This window comes from Colossoma macropomum, unplaced genomic scaffold (assembly GCF_904425465.1).
Source record: "Colossoma macropomum unplaced genomic scaffold, Colossoma_macropomum, whole genome shotgun sequence".
Classification (NCBI taxonomy): domain Eukaryota; kingdom Metazoa; phylum Chordata; class Actinopteri; order Characiformes; family Serrasalmidae; genus Colossoma; species Colossoma macropomum.
Window position 1 is genome coordinate 2,035,276 of NW_023494801.1, and position 22,223 is coordinate 2,057,498.

Genomic DNA, 22,223 nt, shown 5'->3' on the forward strand with positions numbered 1-22,223 from the left:
TGCAGTCCGCACACTAAGACACGCAGAGCAGAGAGAGGCCACAGCAGCGTACAGCATCAGGAAATTTTGGGAAATTGGTGGTATTCCCCTTTCAATACCTTGTTTTTCCTCCTCTCCAAAGTCTCACAAGTCTTAGAACTCAAAGTCTTACAAGTTGGTTGATCATTTTCTGAAGTAATCCAAACACATTCAGTGGTGTTGAGGTCTGGACTCTGGGGTGGTCAGTCCATCGTTCAGCTTCTTTGTTTGATGTGTCCGTCTCCTTTTCTCAGTGAGGTTCTTCTTGATCAGCTACACATCCTTTCAGACCCACAGCACTGAGTCGTCTTCTCACAGTGGAAGGATGGACAGAAACACCTGTGGATGTTTTCAGATCTGATCAGCTTGATTTTCTCCTCTCTCTCAGAGATGAAAGCTTTAAGTGCTGTTTATCTGATGGGGGCAGTTTTGGTGTCTACCAGGTCTTTGAATATTTTCATTAGATGGTGGGCAGGTAGCCAACATCACTGCATAACTGTAGTTACCGTCTTCATTACAGTGGAGAGAATGAATTACTCAAACGCCTCTCTGGCTGAAAGGCTAAAAACTCTTCTCTGGTGTCAGTTTTGTTCTGAATGAAGACAGAATCACTGCTTTCTGTACAATTTTGAGCAACAGTTGAGGTAAGAATGTTAATGCTAGCTTGGTTGTATTTATTAGCCTATAGATCAGTGGCTAGCAGTGACCACATGGATGGCTGTATGATGTATTTGCATACGCCAGAATAAATAACATCAATGATGTCTGTAAATAATGGTATTTATCAGATTCGCTCCAGTGGTTGGATCACATTCCAGGTACTGAGTGCTGAGTTTTTACTGAACTGGGAAAATCTGCCTTTAGTTACAGCACCAGCGAACTGGACCCTCACTGCAGGAACCACTACAGCTCAGCTCGCTGGGTCACTCAGTCACTTTAAACTCTTACTCTATAACCACCTCCACTCCGCCTCACACTGTTCTACCTGATTTCTTACTATTATTGTCTTATTTTCATTACTTTATTATTTATTTATTTGTTTATGTATTATTATTTGTATTCTTATTCTTATTTTAATTATTATTATTTTAGTCATTTTAATTAATTTGTAGTTTACTTTTTAATCTTATTCTCCTTTCATTTTATTTTGATTTGATTTCATTTTATTAACCTTTATATTTCAGCTACGTTTTAATTATTGTTTTATATTTTCTACTGTATTTTTATGTATTTTTATTATTAATGTTTCATTTTTTTATACTTTATACCTGATTTGAGTCATTAATTCACATTATCAATCCCTTATTCTATCAACTGGGCAACATTGTAAATGAGGGTCACCCTCAGTGTTCTCTAAGGTTAAATAAAGGTCGATTGATAATGCATGCTGGGTACTGTAGTGAGAGTGCATTAATGAACAGATATCAATATAAAGTTGTGAATTCTGATCAGACGATGCTGAGAGATGCAGCGCTGCTGTACAGAATAAAGAGCAGCATCACAAACAGCAACACGAGTTCTGTTGTGGGTTGTAATTCCGCTCCGGCTCAAACAATAGAATCTGGAACACAGTAATGTGGAAATTCGATGCCATGGAGTCGCTAAGCGACCTCTGGAGGAGTTCTGAGAGCTGAAACAGCGTTATTGTGCTGAAACTGTGTTATTGTACATGTTCAGGGTCTGTGTCTGAGTCTGGCCGCTGTAAGTGCTGCTACTTATTGTTAAAGGAAGTCTCCCCACAGCACACTTAGGAGACACTTCGGCTATTTTACACCTCCTACAACGCAAAGCTGGCAGCAGCTCGGCGGCCAAACTTCAGTAAACCAAAGGGAATACGTATCACCTGCACCTGCAATAGCTCCGCCCATTTCTTTGCCTGTTGTATGTGATCCTTCCTGAAAAGAATGCAATATCTGCACCATATATATGCATTTTTAAGTTATTTTTCTACCTTATTTGAGAACAGCAGCTGTCCAGTGAACATTTCATTATGAAAGAAACCGACAGAAATGGGCCAAAATAGCTTGGAATAAAATCATGTTATATTAAAGGGCCCATATCCTGCAAAACTGAATTTGAAGCAGTGTGTAAACGCTGTTAAAGTAGCATCCACTCGCCAGTCCATGCAGTCCAAATGTGGAAACTGTGCTGCGAAAACAGCCCATTATGAATTCATTGTTTCTGTGACGTCACAGGAAGCAGTTCATTTATACACATCCACCTATTCAGCCTACTACAGTCTAGCCCCGCCCTTTTTTATTGAAGTTATAAGGAGTGTTTCAGCTCTCCTGCTTTTTGAATGAGGCAAAATAAAGTGCAGCCATGTTCATTAACATCGTATCGAACTGGGGACCTTCCAGGCCAAAGTGCTGTGGAGATCAGTGTTTACCCTCATCTGTGGGTACCCTCAAAAATGGACGTGCAAAAATGAATTATGACCATTTTTGGTACATAATAACATACAGATGTTGTAAGTGGGGAAAAAATCAAATCAAATCACATTTATTGTAACATCACAGAGCTGCTGGAGTTTTACACACCTCAGTGTTGCTGCTGGACTGAGAATAGTCCACCAACCAAAAATAACCAGCCAACAGCGTCCTGTGGGCAGCGTCCTGTGACCACTGATGAAGGACTAGAGATGACCAACACAAACTGTGCAGCAGCAGATGAGCTATCGAGTGGACAGTGAGTGGACACAGTGTTTAAAAACTCCAGCAGCACTGCTGTCTGATCCACTCAGACCAGCGCAACACACACTAAAACACTACCACCACGTCAGTGTTACTGCAGTGCTGAGAATGACCCACCACCCAAATAGTACCTGCTCTGTGAGGGTCCATGGGGGTCCTGACCACTGAAGAACAGGGTAAAAGGGGGCTAACAAAGTATCAGAGAAACAGATGGACTACAGTCTGTAACTGTAGAACTACAAAGTGCACCTATATAGTAAGTGGAGCTGATAAAATGGACAATGAGTGTAGAAACAAGGAGGTGGTCATAATGTTATGCCTGAACGGTGTATATATATATGTATATATAAACAAATACACACATAAAACATATTTTTTGTCCAGAGTGCATCTCAGTGTAGGTGTTTCTAATAAAGTGGCCAGTATGTGTTAATTGCGTATCACTCGTATAGTCGCTCACGAAACAAAGACAGGCGTTGTCTGGAAAAGGAGCCGATCGACATCCGCGAGCGTGGAATCTTATTTGCTCGTGAGCACGGCGGCGCTCGGCGAGTAAACAATTAAAATGCTAATTCCGCGTCCCGGTGGTAAAGGTGCTAATGACTTGCCCCGTCACCCGCTACCTAATGAGCACTTCTGCTGAAGGCTGACGGATGCTGCGTAGACCTCGCCAGCCCTGACACTTCATATTCCATATGTGGCTCATGTAGGGCTTACAGAGACCAATCAATACATAAACAAACAGATAAACGATTAACCGACGTGCAGCAAACAAAAGCAGAGCAATACAGACGAGTGAAGACAAAACAAAGGAATGTGATGTGTGAGTAGTTCATTTTGCTCTATCGCTGAGCAAAATTGATTTTATCTTCAGTTAAAATAGCCGTTAAGTATAAGTTATTAATATTTAAGCATCAGTAAAAAAGCAGAAAATATATATTTAACAGAAAATTACACAAAAACGTAATTTCAGTATTTCAGTGTTCAGTGAGTCACTCTTCACCTTTATTCCAGCTTCCATTCTTTTCAGGAGACTCACTTTCAGTTCCTCAAAGAATCTGCAGACACACCTCCAAAGTTCAGTCTTAGAAGCTGGTTGATCATTTTCTCAAGTAATCAAACACATTCAGTGGTGTTGAGATCTGGACTCTGGGGTGGTCAGTCCATCGTTCAGCTTCTTTCTGTGATTTCAAAAAGATGGTTCTTCAAGGGTTCTTTAGTAAAAACAATGATTCTGTATAGAACCATGAACAAGAACCAGTTGCATGCTTAAATGGTTCTTTGCATGGTGAAATGGATCTTCAGATTGATGGGGAATGTGTTGTATATTGTTCTATTTAGCACCAAAAAGGGTTCTGCTATTGTCAAAATGTCAAGCTTATGTACAACAGAACCCTTTTTGGTGCTATATAGAACCAATTTCTCAAAAGGTTTTGCATAGAACCATATACAGCACATTCTCCATCAATCTGAACCATTTAATCATGCAAAGAACCATTTAAGCATGAAATGGTTCTACGCACTCTTAAGAAAACATTGTTCTTCAAGGGATCTTTAGTAAAGACAATGGTTCTTTATAAAACCACGAACACTCAAAGAATGCATGGTGAAATTGTTCTTCAGATTGATGGAGAGTGTCTTGTATGTGGTTCTCTATAGCACCAAAAAGGGTGTCAAGTTTGTATACAATAGAAGAACCTTTTATTGTAAGGTTATAAGGTTTCTATGTAGAGCCATATACAGCACTTTCTCCACCATCTGAAGATTTCATGATGCCAAAAACTCTGTAGTCATGTAAAGGGTTCTTTGAGTGTTTATGGTTCAATGTAGAGCCATTTTCTTTACTAAACAGCCCTTAAAGAACCTCCTTTTTAGGAGTGTGCATTTTTTCCTGGATATCTTTTTCTCCCATGAGGGCAGATTACAACATTAGTGTGGTATATTTATGAAAAACAATCATAAACCAGTTTCCATCCTCTCTTTATTCCTTAGAATTAATGAGGTTGATTTTGTTACTGTGCCTTTAAGACTGATATATGTAAATGAGCTCTGTTCTCATTGGCTGTGCTTTATCCAAAAAGCAGTTCAAGCAGAAACACACCTTATAACTTCAGTGTTAGTGGGCGGGGCAAAGCTACTGTTGACTAAATAGGTGGATATGTGCAAAAGGCTTTTGTGGCATCACAGAAACAGAGAATTCAAAATTAGCTGTTTTTTGCTGCTTAGTTTTCATATATTGACGTGTAGGCTGGAGAGTGGATGGCATATTTTGAAATTTTGGCATTGTTTACATACCACATCAAACTTTTATTTTAAAAAAAGTGTTTGTTTTCCATGATATGGACCCTTTAAAGTTAAGAACACTTCATGTATTATGTTATAGTTGATGTATGGGGGGAGGAACATGCCTGAAACCCCTCCTTCTTCCAATCTAACGCCCAATAAATTCACACCCTCACCTTCCCCACCGCCACCCCGTCTCCTCCCTGTTCCTCAGTCCTGCACCAGTCCTACTACAGCTATGAGGGGGTCCGGCCTTCTAGCTACAGGCAGAACTCCAGCCCAAGTTCTCAGAGACCCCTCAGTCAGCCTTCCCTCATACTACCACCACCATGTTGAAGGCACGGTCTGAACTCACAGATTAGAAGTCCTGCTCCGATTGGCCGTGCCGCATTCAAAAAGCAGTCCAGGCTGAAACACACCTCATAACGTCAGTGTGAGTGGGTGGGGCTAAATTGCTGTAGGCTGAATAGGTGGATATATGTAAATATGCTGTCGTTGTTGCACCTTGATTTCCATGTTTTACATATATTCCATATATTTTGAAAGTTTGGCATTGTTTATATACCACATCAAACTTTTTGATCGATTTTTTCTGCATAATTCAGTCCGAGGAGAGCGCGTCCCGAGTTACAGTCTGTCAGAATGAGTTTAGAGCATTAAAGCGTAACTATACAGCAAAACTGACTCTTTTAGCCCTGACACAAAAACCCATTTAGATCCTCCGGATGCACGAACGCCAAAACGTGCGAGACGCTGAACTCTTCCTTCCTTCCGCGCGACCTCCCGCTGCACGTGACTGCAGCAGAGTGAAGCCAATAATAAAAAGGAACAAGCTAACTTCTTTTCTAGTGTACTCAGCAATACAATAAGGATGAAATTAAGCATGTTAATGTGGATTCTCTGCACCGCTGCTCTGCTAAAGCTCCCACTTAATTATATTTCCCTAATGAGGCCGCTGCAGCAGCGCAGCCGCAGTAAAGCAGCACCCGCGCCGCGCTGCCTCTGGCGTCTGATTAGATTTTGAGTGGCTCAAGCACCGTCATTACTTAGTGTTTGTGCCGTTTGGAACACTAGTTTCTTTCTCTATCGATTCGGTCCATCTCATTTCTCTCTCTCTCTCTCTCTCTCTCTCTCTCTCCCTCTCCCTCTCACCCCTCCCCTCTCTCGCCCCCACTCTCTCTCCACTTTGCCGCTCTGCTGCTTATCTGCTTCGCCACGCTGTTTATGCCTGAGCCTGTGTGACTTAGTTCTAAAACTTTTTTAAGTGTTTGAAGGATGAGAAAGTGGAACTGTTTACCTGAGTCACGCTGGGGCTGCACGATACGGACGAAATGCCAGCATTGCGATTACACCGATCAGGCGTAGCATTCTGACCACCTCCTTGTTTCTACACTCATTGTCCATTTTATCAGCTCCACTTACTATATAGGTGCACTTTGTAGTTCTACAGTTACAGACTGTAGTCCATCTGTTTCTCTGATACTTTGTTAGCCCCCTTTTACCCTGTTCTTCAGTGGTCAGGACCCCCATGGACCCTCACAGAGCAGGTACTATTTGGGTGGTGGATCATTCTCAGCACTGCAGTAACACTGACGTGGTGGTGGTGTGTTAGTGTGTGTTGTGCTGGTCTGAGTGGATCAGACACAGCAGTGCTGCTGGAGCTTTTAAACACTGTGTTTTAGTAAGTCAAAAAAATGATATATTGTGTCAAAACCATGACTCATCCTCTCAAGATATCAGAAGTCAAATTAATATGTCAAATTAATGCATTATTATGTCTAAGTAATGACTTATTTTCCAGAGAAATTATATCAGAAGTCAAATGACTTATGGTGAAACATTTACTAATTTTCTTGAGACTTAATTTGTCAAATTAATGACACATTAATATGCTGCTGGAGTTTTTAAACACAACGGTGTCGCTGCTGGACTGAGAACCAAAAACATCCAGCCAACAGCGTTTTGTGGGCAGCGTCCTGTGACCGCTGATGAAGGACTAGAGGATGACCAACACAATCTGTGCAGCAGCAGATGAGCTATCGTCTCTGACTTTACATCTACAAGGTGGACTGACAAGGTAGGAGTGTTTAATAGAGTGGACAGTGAGTGGAGACAGTGTTTAAAAACTCCAGCAGCACTGCTGTGTTGAGCTGAGAATGATCCACCACCCAAACAGTACCTGCTCTGTGAGGGTCCATGGGGGTCCTGACCACTGAAGAACAGGATAAGAAAATATGCAAAAAAAAACAGATGGACTACAGTCTGTAACTGTAGAACTACAGAGTGAAATTATATGGTCAGTGGAGCTGATAAGATGGACAGTGAGTGTAGATATAAGGAAGTGGTTTAATAAGGTGGCCGGTCAGTTATATTTCAAAAAGGTGTATATGACAGAATGAGCACGTTCACTCAACTGGAGGGGACTCTAAGCAGCCCCCCCCCATAAGTTAAGTCTAATTCAGTAGAAATGTGCTACTAACAGATCACGACGCTGTTCAGGGGAGCTGAGGGTCCACGAACGAGCGCCTGCAGCACGGAGGCTTCAAATGCATTCACTTCACAGCACATATTTGCAGTAGGCTAGGTGAAATGGGAAAATAAATAAATAAATAAATAAATAAAAGAATACCTATCAAGGTTTTGAGTACTTTGGTACTGCGGTCTCCTAATGGCTCAAGACATTAGAGGTAATGCCCGTGCGTACGAGTGCGCACTCCACAGCGGCCGTGAAGTTTTCAAGGGCGGCTGAGCTACAAAGGCAACACTTTTTTATGTAAAGTCAGCCTGAACGCTTGAATGCTCCCAAGTAAAAGTGGGAGAGAGAGAGAGAGAGAGAGAGAGAGGGAGAGAGAGAGAGAGAGAGAGAGATTTCTGGAAGCTGTTCCATTAAGAATGGATGCTGTGCTGGAGTTTAGCTGCTGTGCTCGGCTTTGTTGTGCTCTATATGTTCCTGTGATCTCTGTGTGGAGGTAGAGGCATTACAGCACATACACCCCCCACCCCCCCCACCCCAAACTATACTGAATTATTGACTGGATTTTAACCTGACAGCCTGTTGTTGCTGTGCTAGTGTCCTGCAACCTGGCCTGAGAGAGCTACATCCACCATGAATACATGTGCATTAACATCACTACTGACAGTGATATATATATGTGTATATATATATATATATATATATATATATATATATATATATATATGTATTTAAAAATGATTTATTTCTCTTGTAAATCATTACAGATCAATGCAGTGAACTGTAAATGGTTTAAATGAGCATAAAGTTTATTATGTACTTGTACAAGGTCTCAGTATGAACCTCCTCCAGCTGTACAGACAACATCAACACCATAGTCAAATTCGTCCCATACTGGATTGAGCGTGTCGGGTGCTGCTGCACTCACGGCTCTTTCAGTGTGATTTTGGAGATCATCCAGTGTTGTGACGTGACAGCCCAATGCTGGGGGGCTTTATACCCCTCTAGCCCACGCTTGGCATGGTGACCTTAGGCTCATGTGAAGTTGCTGCAGAGGAAGCTGTTTTTCTTTAAAATTGTATATATTAGGAATGTAACAATGTGGTGTATTGCATTGTATTGTTCAGTACAGGCCACTCACCACACAGACACTGAAAAATAGATTCAGCACACTGGAGAAAACTATTCACTTAGTTGAATACTGGTTATATTACATAAAATATAACACAAATTAATCCAGCAGGCTGACAATGAGGACAGACCATCTGTGTAAACATCAACGTAAAATCACAGACAGGTAGGAAAACCACACTCCTCACGTGTCTATATTAACAACCATCTTTGCTCATAGTAAGCGTATTATTTTAAAATATTATACTTTTATAAGGTTGAAAGCTCTAATAAAGTGAAAATAGAAACAATACAACAGTTAAAATAAGCCACATTTTTCAGGCTCCTTTGAAAGTTGAATCACATCACGGCTGTAACCAACCGAATTATGAGTTTTGTGAGTTGTTAGACCCTGAAATTTATTGCATATCAGGCTGTTTTATAATAAAACCACATAACAGCCGCTCACTATTGGCAGTATTTGTCTTGTGTTGAGGTCCCAGTAATAGTGCACGTCTTCAGAGTGACAGTAATCTGAAGTAGCTCTATCTTTCAGTTCCGTCAGAGCTGTGAGAGGAAAGCTGAAGCTCAGCTGAACAGAGACTCTGTGTTTGTTCCCTGAATCCTCATATTAAGGCTGTAAATCCTCAGAATGCCTGCAGTGGCTCCCATCCTTGGCTGGAATAAACAACTTTTGTGAGCGATTTTCTTTTTTTCTGACTAGTAGAGGAGGAGAGCAGAGCAGAAGCGAGTGGTTGAGTAGGTTGTGACCCGGCGGTGTTGGTCAGGCTGGTCAGGCTGGTTTTGGTGATGCTGGTGGCTCCACAGCAGAGGCAGAGCCCAGTTCAGTGGGGTTACGGGCAGGTAAAATGAAGACATGATACAGTGGTTGAGTCGTTGTTATTGTTGTCTTTTCCGAGCGTGCTGAGGGCGTCATCAGTGCGTCCACAGAGAGCTTAACTAAAAAGAGGTTCAGACGATTCAGACACGAGGCGATGTTGGAGGGTCTTAAATCTAACATGAATCAAAGTCATTCTCCGTCTGTTCTGTGGTGTATTTTTGTGTGAAACTCTGTCAGGGAGGGTCTCTGATCTGAGTGTTTTCTCTCCATGTGGGGGTCAGGAAATATGATATTATTGGTTGATTTTTTTTTCCCACCCACTGGTGCATGGTGACATCATCAAAAGTCAGAATATGTTTTAAAAGTAGGCCAATTTTGATGGAACATTACAGGAAAAAAAAATAAATCTTTTAAATTTAGCTCTTTCTGCAGGGCCCCCTCCTCCTGCGGAGTGCAAATTGACTTGTTATTTTTATTCATACAATCAACTCAAATATCCATCCATCTTCCAAGCTGCTGTTCCTTCTGGGTTGCGGAGGGTACCGGAGACTATCCCAGTGTTCATCATGCGGTAGAAAACATCCTGGACAGGTCGCCAGTCCATCACAGGGCAGTCAAGTAAAATAGTTTCAAAATATACTTTTTTACTTAAAAACATTAAAATTCAGGGCTGAACTGAGACCAAATCAGACTGAGATTGCATTTTATGCAGTTTATAAGTGAAAATATGCACACATGCACATTTTAATGCACAATTTCTGTTAATGTACTCAATTTAACATATATTGTGGCCTGTGCAAAAGTTATGGCACATCTAACATTTAATGTTTTGTTTCTCTCTAATATTTTAGTAGTGCAGTAAAATATGCAAATAAATGCCATGTTTAAGTTACTGAATGGTGTCTCAGGTGGCAAGGTGGCGCTGTGAGTAGCTTTGTTACCTCACAGCAGAAAGGGCCTGGGTTCGATTCCCCGGCCAGGCAACCAGCTTCCTTTTTTCGTGGAGTTTCGTATGTTCACCCCGTGTCTGTGTGGGTTTCCTCCCACAGTCCAAAGACATGCAGTCAGACCAACTGGGGATGCTAATTGCCTCTAGGTGTGAATGTGTATGTGATGGACTGGCAACCTGTTCATGGTGTTTCCTGCCTTCCCCCGGTTACCGCTGGGATAGGCTCCAGCACCTCCCACGACCCAGGAGGATAAGCAGCTTAGAAGATGAATGAATTCATTTTTTGGTATTTTACTGAAAGCAGTGATCCCAAACTTTTGAATGGTTATTCCCAGCATATGCACATCAGTGTAAATGATTCCAACAGCGATTCACACAGCGGTCACTGCAGCTGCTGGGCTATTTTAGCCTCTTTTCAGGGTGTTTCATTTCATATTTAACTGTTTCTATGTGTTGAATCCAACCTTATCAAGAGTTCTTGAACATCTGTTTACTGTTCAGACTAGAACTGTTTAAACACGTGTTGTCCTGGTACAGCCGTTTACTCCCACCCTGCTTTCTAAAAAGACCCCAAACACAGCGTTATTACAGTATGAGTATCAGTGAGTTTAAACTGGTTGAAGGCAGTGACCGTTCCTGTTCTATCTGCTGTGTGTGCAGATGGGGAAGTGGGAGAACCGCAGTCTGACCCTGAAGTATCCGGTGTGGCCGCGCTTCAACTCTTTCGGAGACGCAGAGACGGACGATAATCACCTGACCATCGTGACTCTGGAGGAGAAGCCGTTCGTCATCGTGGAGGACGTGGAGCGGCTGACCGGAACCTGCATGCGCAACTCGGTCCCCTGCCGAAAACACATCAAAGAGTGAGTCTTCTCTCTCTCTCTCTACTGTCTTTATCTCTCTCGACCCCTTTTTTCTCTATTTCTAGCTTTTTTTCTTTTCTTATCTGTCTACATTGCAAAAAATTATACTGTAGCAGATGAAAAAAATAAAGTCAATATTTAAATATTTCTCAGACTATGAGATTGTTATATATTTGAGGTTTTGATATGTTTCTGAGTTGAATATTATATGATTATTTAATTTATTTCTAGACATGTTTTACTTGTTTTAAGTAATTTTATCTTATGAAAGTGTCTAATTACACTGGTGGACAATATTACTTTTTTTAATTATTATTTTTTGAAATTAGCAAAATTGTCTGCATTATTTATCAAAGCAAAGGCAAAAAGACACTTTAACTGGATAAAATTTGATAAATATATGTACTTAAAATCAAGTAAATGAACTAATAATATTCTTACAGCAATTTCATAATGAGACATATTAGATAGATTGAGTAGATTTGTGATGTTTTCATTTGCTAAGATATCAATTTTGCAGTCTGTCTGTACATCTATGTATTTATCCATCCATCCATCCATCCATCCATCCATCCATCCATCCATCATTCAGGGCTCTAAATCTCTGACCTGACAATAAATTATGAAACGATTCACTGCATTGAATCTCAAATTTCCCTGTGATACAGTTGAAGTTCTTTTTGTACGATTTACAGTTATTTTTACATTTGAAATACCAACATTATACCATTTTAAAAATTTAATAGAGATAGTAATAAGCTAAATATATACAAAATCATCATTTATAGGGTACTTTCTATTGGGGGGGTGTTTGTCCCAAACCCAACCCCTAAATGTACACTTCTGAAAATAATACTTACATTTTATGTTTGTTGTATTTTTAGGAAGGTTGAAATATTTAGATATATTTAGATGCATAAATTTTCAACTAAAAAACCTTTCCTGTCATTACTCAAACACAAAGACTTTTAGTCTGTAGGCGGAGACTTATTTTAGCCACACCCCTGCATTTTAGAGCAGGAGGTGAGGCTGCATCCCTGTCCCTCATGGCCACATGGTGAGCAGTTAGATCCCACTGTTTTGAAGTAAATGTGTCCCAAAGTCTGAAAATCAGTGTGGAACATTAATAATTGTCACTACCGAGACACAGATTTTCTGCAATGAAATAAACTTTTTTGAGTTTTAATAAAAAATATTATGACACATTTGCATATATCTATATCTATATCTATATATGGCTATCATTATTGAACTGGCTATGATTCAGTTCAGTAATGATTCTTTATAAGTGATTCACTGCATGAAACATCACATTTCAATGTGATTCAATCTGATTTGATTCTTCTGGTATGATTCATAATTACTTTAAAAATGATCTGAATAAACTGTTTACATGGATGAACATTGACAGAAGAAATAAATATAGAAGTAAATATATACCTAATAACTCAGTAAATCAATAATTATATAATATTCCATTGTTTTGTTATTTTTGGACAAAAATGACTGCGCGCTTTATTTAACATTATAATAAAGTTGTATCTGCAGCTTCAGTTAAATAAGCACCTTCAGATCAACCCTTATCTGTCTGTCTGTCTGTCTGTCTGTCTGTCTGTCTGTCTGTCCTCTCTGGCTGCCCTCCTCTGCTCTCTCAGAGCTGATAGTGTTTCTGCGCCCATGTTAAGCCCAGTGTTGGTCTGATTTACCGTTTCAGTGGAGACTCTGCGTGTAAAACTCTTTCAGTGCAGGACTTTTCTGATCTGTTCTGGAAAAGCAGCCCAAAAAGTGCTGAGTAGGTTTTTTCCTTCTCTCTCTGGTGGTGGATTTGGGGGAGGCGTGAGTGGGCCTGATGACAGGAGGAGCCCTCGTTAGGAGCTCTTTAGATGCGTGTCGAGGCTGCCTCAGTGCCTCTCAGCTACAGCACTGCTGTGTTCAGCAATTTCCTCACCGGCCCAGGACGGCCCACAGGCTTCTGAGCAGCTTGAGGAAAATTAAACTGCTGTACTTACATAAATAATCACACCTTCTGATTATGAGCTTCTGACTGACCTCGTGCTGAACTGCGAGTTCATTGATGTGAGATTTTAAAGCGAAAGTTTGGCCAAAAATCTAATTATCCCCTAATTTTCCCCAGATGGTGTCGTTCAGCCAAGACATGTTTGGTGTTTGAAGTTAGCTTCTTTAGCTTTAGCACAGGAGCTACGAGGCTAATGTAGCTAACAAGTAATGAAAGTAAATACCCCACCAGTTAGCACTGTGCTAAGGGGGCATACAGAGACGAAGCACGACGCACCTCATGCCTAAAAAGGAACAAGACGTGCTTCTTAGGGGGCGGGTCAGTGTGTTTGATTGACAAGTGGGCAAAGACAAGACTGATTTGAGAGAAATGACATTTGTAGTAATAAACAAAAACTCTCTCATGTTCAGACTGTGGTAAGAATGTTTTTGTGGAGTTTTGAATTTCAGGTCACATGTTTGTTTTTAATCTGCTGAGCGCTGAAGAATGTGGCCGTATAATTAGCACACTCATTGTCTCATAATACTGAGAAGTTTTCTCATAATTACGACCTAATATCTCATAATAATGACTTACGATCTCATAATAATAAGAGCGTTTCCTCATAGTTATGAGAGGGTAAGTCTTTATTATATGACACTAGTAATTGTGACAAAGTCATAATTATGAGATACTAAGTCTTAATAATGAGATGCTAAGTCAAAATTTTGAGATGTTAATAGTCATAATTTTGAAAATGCCATTATTATAAGAGACTAACTCACAGTTATGAGATTTTAAGGCAGCATTATAACATAGTAAGTCATTATTATGAGATACTAAGTCATAATTATGAAATAGCAAATCATAATCGTGATAAAGTAAGTCACAATTATGAGATCCTAAATAGTAATTATGAGTTAGGATCTCATTATAGTCAGATAGTAAGTCATAATTATGAGATAGCAAGTCATAACTGTGATAAAGTAGGAGGTCTGAGGTAGGATGTCATTAATATGAGATAGTAAGTCATAATTCTGAGATTATAAATCAAAATTATGAGATTGGATCTCACCATTATGACTTAGTGTCTCATTATTATTCAATAGGAATTTATAATTATGTGATACTGAATCATAATTATGAGTTAGGATCTTATTATTATGATATTTTAAGTCATAAGTATGAGATAGCAAGTCATAATTGTGATTAAGTAAATCATAATTATGAGATTATAAATCAAAATTATGAGATTGGATCTCATCATTATGACTTAGTGTCTCATTATTAGTAGATAGAAAATTATAATTATGAGATATTAACTCAGTATTATGAGATACTGAGTCATAATTATGGAAACTTTCTCATTATTATGATTTACTAAAGTATATATTTTTCTAGAGGTGTAAAATTGGACCACGAAACAAACCACGAATTAAACATATGTACAAACATACTGAGCTCACCTCGGGAGGTGGTCTGAGTTCGGTTCGTTTGTGGGTCTGTTTAGGGGGTCTGACTTCGTTTTATGTCTTAACATATGCACAGAAAACCACGACTGCAGCCTGAGACCCCCAGAGACGCTGAACGAGCCCATTTAAAGTTCTCTTACACTGTGAACAGAATTGCATTGAGGTCATTAGCACACATTTCCCACTCAGGTTCACTGTAACAGAACCGGGTTGGGTTTGTTAAAAAAGCACTGTTTGTGAAAACACAAGTGTGAGTTTAGCTCTTTTACAGTTTTCTGTATGTATGATATGTGAATACATGCTATACATTCGTATATGTCATTAGAAATCGCAGCACACTGTGGACGTGTGATCAGTAGATGCCCTGAATAATAGCCCGGGGCCATAAAGGCGATGCTCAGGGGGAGATGGGATTTTTACGCACTGCTAAATAGGGCGAAAAATACAAAATCTCATAGGATCGCAGTAGCAAGCTCTGACCACACACACACACACACACACACACACACACACACACATAAACACACACACACACACATAAACACACGTGCGGCTCTTGCTTTGCCACACATGTCCACTTCCAAACAGGCCAGCGCTCTACATTGCTTTTCTCCGACGGCGCAATTCCCACTCGAGCATCCATCGTGACCGTTTGGAGGAGGAGGAGGAAGAGGAGGATTTCACTGATGCATGCAGAAGAACAGATACAGAAACAAGGCCTAACTCCACAGCCTGCTTCTCTCTCTCTCTCTCTCTCGCTCTCTGTCTCTCTCTCTCTCGCTCTCTCTGTCTCTCTCTTTCTCTCTCTCTCTCTCTCGCTCTCTCTCTCTCTCACTTTCTCTCTCTCTCGCTCTCGCTCTCTCTCTCGCTCTCTCTGTCTCTCTCACTCTCTCTCGCTTTCTCTCTCTCTCTCTCTCTCACTCTCTCTCTCTCTTTCTCTCACTCTCTCTCTCTTGCTCTCTCTATCGCTCTCTGTCTCTCTTACTCTCTCTCTCTTACTCTCTCTCTCTCACTCTCTCTCTCTCTCTCTCGCTCTCTCCCTCCCTCCCTCTTTCTCTCTCTCTCTCTCTCTCTCTCTCTCTCAGTGCTACCTTGGGAATAAAGCCAAAAGCCACAAATTTGATGTCAGCACTTATCAGCACTCAGGTGTTTAAAGCAGGTTTGGGTCAAAAGAGGTTCAGTGAGACCTTTTAACAATAGTTTGAAAATGAACGCTGTAAATCATTATTTAGGTAAAATATGATCTTCATACCAGGGAAGAACACCATGAACATGAAGCTGTACGATGGAGAAGTATTGGCACAGACAGCCTTACAGATATCTACACTCTTAAAGAGGGAATTTCACCAGTTTCTGCGTTATTAAATCATTAAGATGGCAGAACTGTTCACAGTGGTGGTGGTGGGAATCAGATTCCACCTCTAAAAGCTCCGTCACGGAAAGTTATTACATAATAATAATAATAATAAGAAGAAGAAGAAGAGTTTTTATTTATACAGCCCTTTTTGTGGCAGCTCAAAGTGCTTCACAGACAGTGATAATGCTTAACAGTAATACAAGAAATTATGAGTACTAATTTAAAATCATAAGAAATTGTTTGAAATGGTTATGAATACACTGCCTGATGTTTTGATCTATCTAATATTTCTCATTATGACACTGTTGTAAGGATATTATAAAATTATTTAATTTATTTCTATACATTTTTACTTAAGGCATTTTATCTAGTGAAAGTGTTTTCTTCAGATCATTCACTTGTTTTGATAAATAAAACAGATAATTGTCCTTATTTTATGAAATAATGCATAAAAAGGCAAAATGATCTGCCAATAATGGAACGAGGCACTTTTACTAAATAAAATTACTCAAAACAAGTAAAATTGTATAAAAATAAGTTAAATAATCTTATAAAACTCTTACAATGATTTCATATTGAGAAATATTACACTCTTAAAAAATGGTTTCTAAGGGTTCTTTAGTAAAGACAGTGGTTCTCTGTAGAACCATGAACACGCAAAGAGCCATTTCCATGCTTGAATGGTTCTTTGCATGGTGAAGTGGTCCTTCAGGTTGATGGAGAATGTGTTGTGTATGGTTCTATATAGCACCAAAAAGGGTTCTGCTACTGTTACGATGTCAACAACAGAAGAACGCTATTTAATGCTATATAGAACCCTTTTCAGAAAGGTTCTCTGTCTGTATCTGTGTTGTAGTCATGGCGACCCCTGGTTCCTATCACCACCACTGTAAAGAAATCTGAACCATTTCACACCAAACCACTCTGAATCACTCTGATTACATCTCACACACTGAGTTATGCAAAAATTTTGAAAAAGTAGTGGACTTCCCCTTTAGGGTAATAGTGGAGAAAACAGACTGGAGACATTATGTGGAGCAACGTCACACCAATGGTAACTAGACAAACTCCATGGATGAACATACTATGTGATAAAGCCTGTGATTGGTCGGTGCTAAAGGGGCGTGGCATCTGGATGACTCTCTCAGTCAATTGAAGCCACAGCGAGCAGCTTGTAAGCTCGCAAAGGCGGTTCTGGCTGCAAGGTTCTTTTCCAAGAACCACTTAGGAACGTGTCTCTGTGTGTCTCTCTCTCTTCCTCTCTTTTCATTCTCTTCTCCACTCACTTTCCTCACCCTCTTTTGCTCCCTGCTTCTAGTCCTGATTCTATTCCGGAAGGGCAAGTCCATCAATTTTTCAAAATTTCTGCATAATTCAGTGTGTGAGATGTAAACAGAGCGATTCAGAGTGGTTTGGTGTGAAATGGTTCAGATGTCTTTACAGTGGTGATAGGAACCAGGGGTCGCCATGACTACAACACAAATATAGACATTTTATTTACTATCCAGAACCACCAGTGAACCTACACAAGTCTGAGTTTATATGGAGTGTTGATGATGGGAAATAGTGGAAAATCTGAAATAATAAGTTTTCTTTGGGGACTATTTTGCCTCTCCACCGTGAATGGATTAAAAAAAAAAATTCCAGGGAGCTGTTTAAAAGGCATTACATGCTTTACACGCCTATCACCATCACCACTGTGAGCAATTCTGACTCTGGAATGGAGCTAGAATGGAGCGTTTCACACCAAACCACTGAATGAATGATTTTACATTTTGCAGTCTGGTGAAACTCCACTTTAGCAGTGCTACACTCGCATTACTGAGTAAAGTTAACCGCTGAGCCTCAGTCCCTGCAGGAGAAAAGGCCGGGGAGCTCTGGTGACTGTCAGCAGCTTCTGCTCTATTTCTCCTGTGTGGTCCTGCGCTGGCTGTTCACTTCACTATCAGCCTCTTCTCCTATTGCAAATGAAGCGGCGTATAGCTTTATGAAGCATTATGAATAGGTTCAGAGGAAGGTAACACCGTCCAGATGGGGGTAGGTGCCGTTTCCTGACCGGCCGCAGCTACAGAGCTGCAGAGGAAACGTGCTTCAGTGACCTGGATGCTCAAACTCACACAGTCCTCAGAGACTCAGAGCTATTTTTCAGCCAGATTGGCTGCAGTGGGATCATAATTTCAGAGAAAACCTGGAGAAATCAGTCATTTAATGAATAGCTCAGGTTCTAAAATCTGACTGTGCTGCGTTGTCAGATATTCAGCATTTTAGTTTCGATATAAAAGTCTTGGGGGGTCTCTGGGGTTCGACCGCTAGTATTAATCTTATAATATTTACTAGATTTAAGATGTTTTTACTTGATAAGACTTTACTTGTTTTGCAGTGTACACTGTGTACGATGATAGCAAGTGAAAACTTCTTAAATGTACTTAATATATGTAATATTTCTCATTATGAGACTGTTGTAAGGATGTTATGAGATTATTTAATATATTTCTAGACTTTTTTTGTTTGTTATAAGTTATTTTATGTAGTGAAAGTGTCTGCTTCCATCGGCAGATCATTTTACCTGTGTTAATAAATAATGCAGATAATTTTCTTATTTCAAGAAATAATGATTAAAACAAGTAAAAATGCATAAAAATAAGTTAAATAATCTTCTAAAATTCTTACAACAATCTCATATTGAGAAATATTACACTCTTAAAAATGGTTCTGAGGGTTCTTTAGTAAAGACAGTGGTTCTATATAGGACCATGAACACTCAAAGAGCCTTTTGCGTGCTTAAAAGGTTCTTTGCATGGTGAAATGGTTCTTCAGGTTGGGGGAGAATGTGTTGTGTATAGTTCTATATAGCACCATAAAGGGTTTTGCTACTGTTATGATGTCAACAACAGAAGAACCTCTTTTGGTTCTATATAGAACCCTTTTCAAAAAGGTTCTATATGGAACCATTTTCTGTTGGGACGAAACCTCGCCTCTCCATTTTTTCATTTTTTGACATAATTTGAAAATACTTTTTGTCTTTTATGTTGCATCAAAATTTCATGATGAACCGGCCAACAGATCCAAAATTACTCCGAAAAAATCATTTTTCGTTAACTTCCACTTAAAGTTAAGAACTTTTCTCCTTGTCCTGTAAAGTTACCTCTTTGGAGATTTTTTCTATGAGGGTTTTTTTCTAACAGCAGTGATGTACAGCACGTTGTCCATCAATCTGAAGAACCATTTCACCGTTTTAAGCATGCGAATGGTTCTTAAAGTGTTCATGGTTCAATAAAGACTCATTGTCTTTTCTGAAGAACCCTTGAAGAGCCATCTTTTTGAAGAGTGTAGATATATTGCAGCATTTAGATGTTTTCACTTGATATTTTTGAAGTCATGAAGTTTTTTGTCATCCAGATGCCCCGCCTCTTTAGCACCTACCAATCACAGGCTTTGTCACCAGGGATAGATAACTGACTGTGCCAGAGGGGCCAGTGCCCAGGGGCCTCTGACTACCAGGGACCTGGGGGGGCCTTAGAAAAGGGGCCTCAAACACAATCCAATGCAGATATAAACTTTACGTGAAGAAATAGCCACTGAATATGTTTAAATGGCTAAATCAGGGGTCACAACCCAAATGTTAAGAAGAGCCATTTTGTCCTTTCAGCAAAAATCACACCACCTTGGGGGCCACAACATTTTATGTCCACTTGACCATCTTGGCTGTAAATATGTCTCAGTGTGTGCTGATGTGCTAGTATAGACTAAAAATTTAAATATTAAAGAAAACGCAGACTCACTTTGCTCTGCTTTAAGCTTTAGCTCAGCTATAGCTGCTTTTCTCGCATCTCCAGTTTCTCCAGTTTCTTGTAAAATGTCTCTCAGCGTTCGACTTTTTACGAGGCTGAAGTCGCTTCTCATTCACCAGCTTCTCGTTTTGAATTTTCCCGTTCCACCTTAAATGGTGCCTGTGGTGATAGAATGTAACTGCTGCACCATTTAAGGTGGAATGGGAGAATTCGAGCAAGAAGCTGCCGAATGAGAAACAACTTCAGCTTTGTGACTTTTTAGTGTTTGTCAGTTTCTCGTTGCAGATTAAACGTATCAGGAAACCAGCTGGAGTGATTATGAACAAATACAGTCCTTCAAACTCTAATTCATACGATGTTCGTCTTAAATCTCTCTCTTTGCCGTTTCGTTAGCTACTAGCTAGGCGAGATTGTTGTCTGTGTTGCTATGGTGACCAGCAGTCTGCGCTGATCTTCAGGGTTAAAGGGTGAATCAGCAGTTCTACATTAACTCCAGAGTTTAAGACCATTTATTGTTAAACTGTGTTGAACGATCAGCAGAGCTTTATTTTACTGTAAAGGAGGATTATTTTATTTTTACCTACTAAATCTGATTCTGCTGTGGAGCCACAACAGGACAGTAAAAGAGCCACGTGCAGCTCCAGATCTGCATGTTGCTGACCCCTGGGCTAAATAAATGGAGTAAAACAAAACAATATTGTGTTCTCAGGCCCCTCCGCTTTTATCTTATCATTGATTTTATTGCTGCCATTCTTATATGTGTAGAATTATTTCTATTTCTGCGTTATGACTCAGTTTGACTGAAAGGAAAAAGAGAAGTAATCTTGATAGAAGTCCGTCTTTATGTACGTATAACCTGAACAAAACCATGGACTGTTACAATGTAGACACAGAGAATATTGCACATGAATTATTAATGAGGCCAATTTAGTTTATTCTCAAAACAAAAAAGCCCTGCTGATAAACATGAGTGTGAACTATTGTTTAAGCTCACTTTTCAGGCTATTTATTTATTTATTTATTTATTTAGTCCGATGTTTAGCGTTCGGGGGACCTTGTAAGACCCTGATCCGTTCGTTCGTTGCATAGCATGATCGTCCGCGGAGTGAACCTACCTGACAATGATATGGTGAGTGAAGTCTCCAAAGCGAACCTCATCTCTGCAACAGGTACACCGTGGCCTTAAACGGGAATTCCACTGATCTCTCAAAATTTCTGCACAATTCAGTGGCTGAGATGTAAACAGTTTTTTGGAAGTGTGGAAATTTAGAGGAGCACATTCCACTCATTGTCTGTTTATTAACTTCAGTCTCGACTTCACTGCATATCCACACCCTTCAGTGCCGCTTTCACATAGCGTAGGGTCTAATATCATACAGTCTGCGCCTCCAGCTAACATCTCTCCACTAACTCACTCACAGAGAGTGAGTCTCCGCTGCAGCGTCCGGCCAGCAGGGGCTTCATAACGTTTAATTGGTTTGATATCGCAGGAGCTGAGAACGGCATTACAGTCGCTGGACCCCTAATATTGCCGCTTTCTCTGTTTTTCTCTCTCTCTCTCTCTCTATTTCTCTGTCTCTCTCTCTCTCTCTGTCTCTCTCTCTCTCTGTTTCTCTCTACTTCTGCACTCTTAAAAATAAAGGTTCCACAAAGAGTTCTCAGAGCAATGCCATAGAAGAACCATTTTAGCTCCCTGAAGAACCATGAGATGAAAAACGATGTGAATGTGAAGAGTTGTAGAAATAGCGGAACGCTTTTTGGTTCTACATAAAACCATATACAGCACGTTCTCCATCAATCTGAAGAACCATTGCCTTTAGTAAAGAATCCCTGAAGAACCTTTTTTAAGTGTGTACAGCATCACACAAAGAACCCCTTTCTCTCTCTCCTACTATATCTCTTTCTGCCTCTCTCTCTGCCTCCCTCTGTCTCTCTCTTTCCCTCCATCTCTCTCTCTATCTCTCTCTCCCCTCCTATCTCTCGCCTTCCCTCTATCTCTCTCTTCCTCAATCTCTCTCCCTCTATATCTCTTCATCTATCTCTCTCTTTGTCTCTCTCGGTCTTTCTCTCTCATTCTATCTCTCTCTCCATCTCTCTCTCCCCCTCCATCTCTCTCTCTTTCCCTCTGTCTCTCTCTCTCCATCTGTCTTTCTTCTTCTCTGTCTGTCTCTCTCTCTCCATCTTTCTCTCTCTCTCTCTCCATCTCTCTCTATCTTACTACTTCTCTCTCTGTCTCTCTCTCCTCTCTCTCTTTCTCTCTCTCCTCTCTCTCTCCATCTCTCTCTATCTTACTACTTCTCTCTCTCTGTCTCTCTCTCTTCTTCTCTCTCTCTCTTCTTCTTTCTCTCTCTCTCTCTCTCTGTCTCTCTCTCTCTCT

The 22,223-nt window shown here is 40.2% G+C and overlaps 1 protein-coding gene across 1 annotated transcript in view; it reads left to right on the forward strand.

Annotated features, from left to right (window-relative positions):
- The window catches only part of grin2aa (glutamate receptor, ionotropic, N-methyl D-aspartate 2A, a), a 265,381-nt gene that overhangs the window by 196,446 nt on the left and 46,712 nt on the right, over nucleotides 1-22,223 (forward strand). The window contains exon 5 of the mRNA XM_036590374.1: nucleotides 11,028-11,230. Coding sequence (XP_036446267.1) covers nucleotides 11,028-11,230 — 203 coding nt within the window. The remainder of the gene's footprint in view (nucleotides 1-11,027; nucleotides 11,231-22,223) is intronic.